General features: G+C 58.9%; 1 protein-coding gene across 2 annotated transcripts; it reads right to left on the reverse strand.

Moving 5' to 3' along the window:
* Positions 1-5129, reverse strand: KRT17 (keratin 17). Of its 2 annotated transcripts, XM_023204125.2 has the most exons (8): positions 4636-5129; positions 3505-3587; positions 2916-3072; positions 2157-2318; positions 1530-1655; positions 1223-1443; positions 1098-1120; positions 1-248 (listed from the first exon to the last, which is right to left on the reverse strand). In XM_023204125.2, the coding sequence occupies exons 1-8, from the start codon at positions 5065-5067 to the stop codon at positions 154-156; spliced, it is 1299 nt and encodes a 432-aa protein (XP_023059893.1). In that variant the 5' UTR covers positions 5068-5129; the 3' UTR covers positions 1-153. The 2 variants fall into 2 exon arrangements, with proteins under 2 accessions (XP_023059893.1, XP_023059894.1); XM_023204126.1 differs by having other exon boundaries at positions 45-1120; positions 2157-2315; positions 4636-5118.
* Positions 5130-8293: the final 3164 nt, after the last annotated feature.

The raw sequence follows: 8293 nt of genomic DNA on the forward strand, positions 1-8293 counted from the left end.
TAGCTGAGTCAACAAGCTTTATTGTCATCAGGCAAAGAAGCGTGGGGAAGGGACTGAAGCAGGGGGCTGAGGCTGGAGAGGCCGGAGACTGCGGGGCAGATGGGGCGGCTGCCTCCCTGCCTCCTGGGGGGCTGGCCGGGGGAAGCTGAGTCCTCAGCGGGTGGTCTGGTGGACCTGCTCGCGGGAGGAGATGACCTTGCCGTCCTGGACCTCTTCCACAATGGTACGCACCTGACGGGTGGTCACCGCTGCAGGAGAAGCAGGCGCTTGAAAGTGTGTAGGGACCAGGAGACCCTCGCTTGCCCAATAGCCCTCATGGACAGGAGCCGGCTGTCTCCCTCATCCTCCCCCAGGTGCTGTGAGTGCTTCCACTGGCACCTCGACGTCACACTACACACATCCCTTCTGTCCCTGCCACCGCCTCCCTTCCATCCCATCCCTCTGCCGGTGGCCCTGTGTGAGTCTTGCCTCCCCAGATGGGTTATTTGATTCTGACCCAGTGTGTCCTGCCAGGGAGGAGCCATGTAGACTCCATGAAATCCATCTCCATTTCTCTGCAGTCTCCAGGACGTAGATTTGCTCCTATCTTCCCCATCAGACTGGGATCGCCAAGACGAAAACCAGGCTCCTACCTCCTCCATTAGACTAGGAACCCTGGGGCTAGGATCATATCTTCTCCCTCAGACTGGAATTTGGAGGACAAGGACCACATCCCTATCTCCCATCAGGCTACAGTCCCCAGAGACAGGACTGCTTTTGCTCATCCGAAAGCTGTCAAGAGCAAAGATCGTGAGACCATGTTCCTGTCTTCCCACCAGATGACAACTCCAGAGCTGGGACCTGTCTCCTCCATCAGACTAGGATCTCCAAGGTAAGGACCAGTTCCCTACTCCACCCCCATCAGACCAGACAGTGTCTCTCTCGTTTGATCTTTTCCTGAGTATCAATCCTCAGTGCTAAAGGATCACTTCTCCCACCCCTGCTGAGGGATAGCCATCAACTCCTGGAGCTCCTGGGGACCCTGCCCCAGCAATGTGCAGGTGGGCTGCCTGTCCCATGCACCCAGTCCCCAGGGTCTCAGCCACCAAGATGCTTACGTTCTTTCTTGTACTGAGTCAGGCTGAAAGAAAAAAAAAAAAGGAGAGAGGAAATTAGATGTGGGTCTGAGAGCCCCACCCCTGCCAAGAGGTCCCCAGCCCTGACCCCAGGCGCCCCCACTCACTGGGCGTCCTCGCCCTCCAGCAGGCGGCGGTAGGTGGCGATCTCCTGCTCCAGCCGCGTCTTCACGTCCAGCAAGATCTTGTACTCCTGGTTCTGCTGCTCCATCTCGCAGCGAAGCTGGGCCAGCTGCTCCTCCACACTGCCGATCAGTCCCTGGATCTGGGACAGCTGCACGCAGTAGCGGTTCTCTGTCTCCGCCAGGCTGCCCTCCAGGGATGCTTTCTGCAGGAGGGCAGGAAGACCAGGGGTCAGTGAGGGTGGCCAGTGCCCTCTTCTGGGCCCACCCCCACGCACAGGACTGTTCCTACCATGCTGAGCTGGGACTGCAGCTCGATCTCCAAGGCCTGCATGGTGCGCCGGAGCTCCGAGATCTCACTCTTGCCGCTCTGCACCAGCTCGCTGTTGGTGGCCACCTCGCGGTTCAGCTCCTCTGTCTGCAGACAGGACACAGGACAGGGCGGTGTGAGCCTAGATCCCTCTCCTGAGTTAGGCCTCCTCCCAAATCTAACTGTGGAGAGAGTGGTGCCTTCTCACCAGCTTCCCACATCCCAAAGCCCAGAAACATGTCATTTGAAATGTTAACTTTTTATGGTTAATCCCTGAGTGTGGGAGGCACAAACCGGAAACTTGAGAACCAGCCAGAACATGTAGCCTGGCTCTTGGCGCTAGTTCCTGACTTCTTGAGGGAAAGGTGGGGACTCCCAGGGTCTTTACCCTCTGCCTTTATTCTGTGGGGGCTCCCTATCTCCCCGCCACTCCCCAGATCCCAGCTTGAGCTCAGCTCCAGGTCTGTTGATGCAGTGGGTGATCCTGTGATCCATGCAGCTTACTGAGGAGGGGGTACCTCCAAGACACCTGGCCGTGGCTTCCTGTCAGCGCTAAGGTACCTGAGCCCCAGCCCCTAAGAGAGACCTCTGGCCTGCAGCAGCCCCCACCTTGCTGAAGAACCAATCCTCGGCATCCTTGCGGTTCTTCTCTGCCATCTTCTCATACTGGTCACGCATCTCGTTCAGGATGCGGCTCAGGTCCACGCCTGGGGCAGCGTCCATCTCCACATTGATCTCACCGCCCACCTGGCCTCGCAGGGCGTTCATCTCCTATGGAAAAAGGGGATGTGGGTGTGCACATCTGGACCCATCCTGACCTCTCACTCCCAAGCCTTCCCCGCAAGGGGACCCCACTCCCCACAAGGACCCCTCCTTTGTTCTCCCTCTGCTCTATCTGACCCTCTAAATGATTTTTATTCATCTGCTCAGTATTACCTCCACCATCAGACTCTATCTCCCCCATTAGACCAAGGGATCTCCAAAATAAAATCTAATTATTAGACCTATGCCCCAAAAATTTCCACTCTAACTTCCAAGCTTCTCTGTTCAGCTTTGAGAGTTTGAAATGGAACAAGAAGGAGACTTCCTTACTTATCCCCTGCCCTCGTGAGGGAGGCCAGGGCAGGTAGAGGGAGCCTCTGCGGGCCCCTGGGGGTTCCATGGGTACAGAGAAGCAGTGTAGTAAAAGAGAAGTCTACCCTGCACACTGGACCCGAAGGATCAGGGCTCTGCAGACAGGGAAGCCCTCTAAGGTGACTAATCCCATGTGCCTGCTCTGCTCTCTCCCGCGGCCTCAGCCATGGCCCAGCCCTAGGGCTCTGCCACCCACTCCTCATCCTCTTTGACCTTCTGCCCCAGCCACCTCACCTCCTCGTGGTTCTTCTTCAGGTAGGCCAGCTCCTCCTTGAGGTTCTCAATCTGCATCTCCAGGTCGGCTCTGGCCAGGGTCAGCTCATCCAGGACCCTGCGCAGGCCATTGATGTCGGCCTCCACACTCAGGCGCAGGGCCTGCTCTGTCTCAAACCTGCCGTGGGAATCAGAGACTTCAGCCCAGGCTGCTTGGACCTGCAGGTCCTGGTCCTGGCTGCTCACCTGCCTTCATTTTGCCAGGACTCTAAGGGGTTGGAAGGGCTGATGAGAAGGTCGAGTGGAAACGAATTCCAGTCCTGGGACCCAGGGACCATCACAGGGCCAGATACCACGCTCACCAGCTTCCTTACTTCTCTGCACCTCCCACCTCCCCTCCCTCTCTTCTATTCCCTGCCTAAGCCCAGCAACCTTCAGAACTGGCTGCCTTCACTGCATCCTGGACTAAGGAGTGGGGCTCCTAGGACTGCCCCACCCTGAGCTCCTGGGCCTTGCCACAAGCAACTGAGGAGTCCTGGGGTCAGGAAGGATACCCCGAGATCCTCCCCCAGCTGGCCCAGGCTGCCCAAGCCCACTGGCCAGGACTCACTTGGTGCGGAAGTCATCAGCAGCCAGACGGGCATTGTCGATCTGCAGCAGGATGTTGGCATTGTCCACGGTGGCTGTGAGGATCTGAGGAGATGGGAGAGTAGTCAGGTCATCGGATGGGGGTGGCTGAGCCCACACCAGCATTCTGAGCAGATCTTCCTGCCTAGGGGCCTCTCTTCCCTCCCAGTCCCTCCCTTGCCCTGTGCTGTATTATTGGCAGAGGAGGGGCAAGCAGGAGTCTGAAGGGCTGAAAGGTGCCTCTTCTTCCCCTGCTACTCAGTACCTGCCTCCCCCACCAGACCCCCATGCCAGGCTCAGCCTTAAAAGAGAAGAGACAGCTGACTGGGAGTATGAGGCAAGCAGAAAAGAATGGGAAAATGTCCCCAGGGCAGAAGCTGTCCCAGAATTCTAGAACAAGGGAGGGGTGTGGGCAATCCCCTCATTTCACAGCCAGCTAGAGGGTGCCCCTGATAGGCTTCCCCAAAAGGAGGCTGAAGGAGCCCTCACCAAAGAGTGGTTCCAAATCAGAAGTCAGGACCTCTCCTAATCCCTAACCCTGGGCTCCAGCCAGCAGCCCCACCCCCTGGGGTTTGCTGAGGCGTCTTAAGGGACAGCAGGAGGAAAGAAGAAGCCAGAAAAATCCCCAAATAAGGCACATCAGAGGCCTTCCCCACCCTGAGGTCCTGCCCCGCAGGGACCTCCCCCCGCAGCAGGTGCTATCAGGAGCTCACTCAGACACCCCCACTCCACATCACCCAAAACCCCCTCCTGCTGACCCCCGCTCCAAAGGAGCAAGACACCACGTATCCAGTGGCCCAGGGGCCCAGCCCTCCATCTGCATCCTCCTGCCTCATCCTACAACCTCTCCAGGTGGAGGAGCTCCACGAGGGAGAAACTGAGGCTCCAAGGGGCTCCACGAGGCCTGTTTGTTCCTGACTCAGCCTGCTGCCCTCAGAAAAGGGGGATGTGGGCCACACAGGGGCCCCAAGGCAGGTTCCCAGAAGCGAAGCCACAGCCAAACCACCCTTGGCTCCCTGAGACCCTGTGGCTGGACTCCAGGCCTTTGGCCAGGGCAGGAGTTGGGGGGAAGAAGTCATGCCCCCCGGAGACCCCTCCCACCAGCAGGCCTTACCTTGTTCTGCAGCTCCTCGATTGTCCTGTGGTACTGGCTGTAGTCACGGGCGGGCCCCGGGGCCTGCCTCTGGTACCAATCACGGATCTTCACCTCCAGCTCAGTGTTGGCCTCCTCCAGGGCGCGCACCTTGTCCAGGTAGGAGGCCAGGCGGTCATTGAGGTTCTGCATGGTGGCCTTCTCACCTCCGGCCAACAGCCCATCAACGCCCCCAAAGCTGCTGCCATAGCCACCGCCAGAGCCAAAGCTGTAGCAGCTGGAGTAGCTGCTACCTCCGAGGGCGCTGCCCAGGCCTCCAGCAGATCCCAGCCTGCAGGAGCCGGCACCCAGGCCGCCGGACAGCCGGCAGGACGTGCGGGATGAGCCGCCCCCCAGGCCGGAGGAGCCCTTGATGGAACTGGAGGAGGTGAACTGGCGGATGGTGGTGGTCATGGTGGCAGCAGCAGGAGGCAGGCACACAGGAGAAGGGCTGGAGAGGAGAGGGGCCCCAAGGTGTGTAGGGCTGCCGGGGTTTGCCCGCTTCCTTTATAGGCCACCAAGTGGGCGTAGCGATTACAACAGGCTTGCTCTTCTGTTTCCATTCCCCTGGGCTTTCATCACCACTGGCCACCTGCCAGCTTCCAGGTGGCTGGGGGCCCCCTCCCCGCCCATCATCAGGAATTTGCCTCATTTCTCCAAATCCTCATGCTGGGTGCCGTACGTGTGCGTGTGCGTGCCTCTGGTCTCAGGCCTGTCACCTGTGATTCAGGCGGCCCTCCAGCTATGCTTTCCCATGACCTAATACGGAGAAGAGCAGAAGGCAGGACGTCACCGTCCCCAGGCCCTCCCAGGCAGCCACCACCCCAGCCCGGCCCGCCTCAACCCTGTCTGGTGGGGAAATGGGTTGCAGTGTCAGGTGACCCCCCCTCCCCCGAAGTTGCTGTCTTTCACCCGACACTGCTCCACCCACGGTGCTGGCCCGGGGCTGGGTGCTGAAGAGACAGAGGGGACTGAGAGCCTATCCTGCCTTGGAAACGGAGCCCAAACCCACCAGGCCCACCTCGCAGCACAGAAATGCCATCAAGCCTCGGACACCAACCCACATCGCAGATAAAGAAATTGGGGCTCCAGAGGGGTGCAGTGTCCACACTGGCCCCTTCAGAAAAGCACTCTAGGGGCCCGAGTTCCATCCAGTCAGCTTCTGACCCTGCCCCATCCCGAGAAGCCCTTGCTAACCCAATCTCCTCATGTAAACCTTTCCCCAGGTTTACACCCCAGGCTGGGGTGGGTAAACAGAGGCTCAGCTATAGGATGGGGAAATGGTGGGCTGTGCTAAGAGAGGATCTAAACCAACTGAGAGGGTGATGCCCCCTTCCACTCCCCTCACCCTTCTGTACCCCAAGAGACCTCAGGATCAGGTGAGGGCATTTATCTCAGGTCTCAGCCCACAGGAAACCTAAAGTACATTGCCCAGGAAGAGGCTTTTACTGAGACCCCAGCCAGCCCCCTCCCCACTCCAGGCTCACCAAAATGTGGCCCCTCAGGTGTACCATGTGCCCCACCCCACAGCCCCACCCTTCCCTGCCCACCACCCCAAGCCCAGCCCTGGGTCCCAGGGTCCCTCCAGGCCCACTGGGTGGAATGTGGTCATATTTCAGACTGCCAATGGCTTCTACTTCCCAGACAGGCCCAGACAGCCCCGCCAGCAGCTGAAAGAGATTCCTCAATAGCCCAGTGGCTGCCAAGCCACCAAAGCAAACAGGACGCCCCCCACGCATACACACACAGCGGCCACCCCGCCCCACACACACACCCCGAGCTGGGCAGAGCCGGTCTGGTTTCCTGGGCTGGCTGCATCGCTGCCACCCCCTCTCATTCATCAATGCCCTGGACCACTCCTTCAGAAGTCCCTTCCCACCGAGCCCCTCTCCTTCCGCTCTCTAACGTGCCCTGGGCTGAGGCAGGGAGTGCTCCCCAACAGGCGTGGTCCTTGGAAAGTCTGTGTGGCCCTCCCAGGGACCAGCCACAGGTGACAGGGACTCAGGGGCTGATTCTTAGAAACTTTTCCCAATACAAGGGGCTGTCCCATCCCTCCACCCTTAATCCTTCCGCCTCTTCCCCTCTCATCTTCCCAGGAGTCCCAGGCCTGGATGGAGTGGGCAGCACAGATTGGCAGGTGACAAGCCGATACCCAAACACTCAATAAATTCTCCACCTCCCCCAGTCCCTCAGCCCACACTGCCCCAAACCAATGACTAGACCAGATCACACGAGGCATTGAACTTGGGGCAAAGCTTTAATAGCAGGCACTGGACAAACCCAGGAGGCCTCCTCAGTGTGGGGCTACAGGAAGTAGATACAGAAAGACAACAGGACGTGGACCGGGGCCCAGTCGGACCCTCGGGGCATGGCAGCATCATGCTGGGAGCTGGAGCTGAGGGCTGTGCCGTAGCCCTTGAGGTGGGGCTGTCACAGGCAGAAAGGGGCCTCAGTGGTGGAGAGCTGGATCTGCTCACAGAAGGAGGCCACCTCTCCAACCTGGACTTCCTCCACGATGGCACAGCTGGTGGCTGGTCACTGTGGCTACAGGCGACGATGGAGGAGGGGGGCGCAGGGAACATCAGGCAGGAGCTCTTCCCCCCACCTGCCCCCCACTCTGTGTTCCCCCCAGCCTCACACACAGAAGGGTCCTCAGCCTCTCGCCTGCCTTGGGGTCCACACAGCAGGACAGAGCAGCTTCTTACCTTCCCAGGTGGGCTGTGAGGCCAGGGACAAGGAGTACTGAGGGGCCAGCCTGCAGGGAGAGGAGCACCCATCAGCCCGGGGATGCCAGCCAGCCCAGGCCCCTGCAAGCACTGCTGGGGAGAAGCAGGCCCTGGCAGAGGAGGTTCCCCCAAATTGGTGAAAAATCGCAGCTGGGAATGCACAGAAATCAGCACAGGCCCAGGAATGAAAGGGCAGGGGCCCCGTGCAGCGGGAAGAAGAAAAAGAAACAGCACAGCGTAGGCCTGGCAGCACTCTGTGGCTACTCACTAGGAATTTACAAGGAGAAGCAGAGCAAGTGGCTTTTCCATATCCCAGAGAACCCAACAAATAAACCCAATTAAAGCAGGAGACACTGTGGTTAGACTATAGATGGACTTCACCATTTTCAGGGAGCAAAAAGCTGCAACGTGTGACTAAGCATGGAGACTCCAGAACACTCTCAACTGGAGGCCTGATCACCCTTCTCGACTGCAAACCCGACCACCACCCACCTTGCTCCTCGCCCTGTGGCTGATGGTATCACCACTCACACAGTCATCGGAACCAGAAACCCAGGGCCATCAATGCCCACTCCTTCATGTGTTCACCTGACACTGATTGAGTCCTGACTGTGAGCCACGCTTACCCCAAGATCCAGGCATGCAGTCCTGCTGTTCTGAGCTATAACCTTTCTTCTGCGTGCACCACCTTCCTTCCCCTGCCCCCCACGCAGGACTTCTCTGGCCAGACTCCCTGCTCCAGCCCCCGATGCATCTCTGGTCCCAGCCTGACCCCTCTGACTCCCTCTGCAGCCAGAGTGAATGTTCTAAAATATCTTGATGTTCATTCCCCTCCTCTACTCCAAATCCCTCCATGGCTCCCCATTGCCTACATGATCTAGTCCAGACGCTTTAACTTGGCATTCAAGGCTCCT

The sequence above is a fragment of the Piliocolobus tephrosceles genome, chromosome 16 (assembly GCF_002776525.5).
Source record: "Piliocolobus tephrosceles isolate RC106 chromosome 16, ASM277652v3, whole genome shotgun sequence".
NCBI classification, from domain to species: Eukaryota; Metazoa; Chordata; class Mammalia; order Primates; family Cercopithecidae; genus Piliocolobus; species Piliocolobus tephrosceles.

Coding starts and splice junctions, on each gene's coding strand:
- KRT17 (XM_023204125.2), bottom strand. CDS start 5,067: ATGACCACCACCATCCGCCAGTTCACCTCCTCCAGTTCCATCAAGGGC. Junction 3,073..3,504: donor GCTGATGACTTCCGCACCAA/GTGAGTCCTGGC, acceptor TTCCCACGGCAG/GTTTGAGACAGAGCAGGCCC. Junction 1,656..2,156: donor AGGATTGGTTCTTCAGCAAG/GTGGGGGCTGCT, acceptor TCCTGTCTGCAG/ACAGAGGAGCTGAACCGCGA.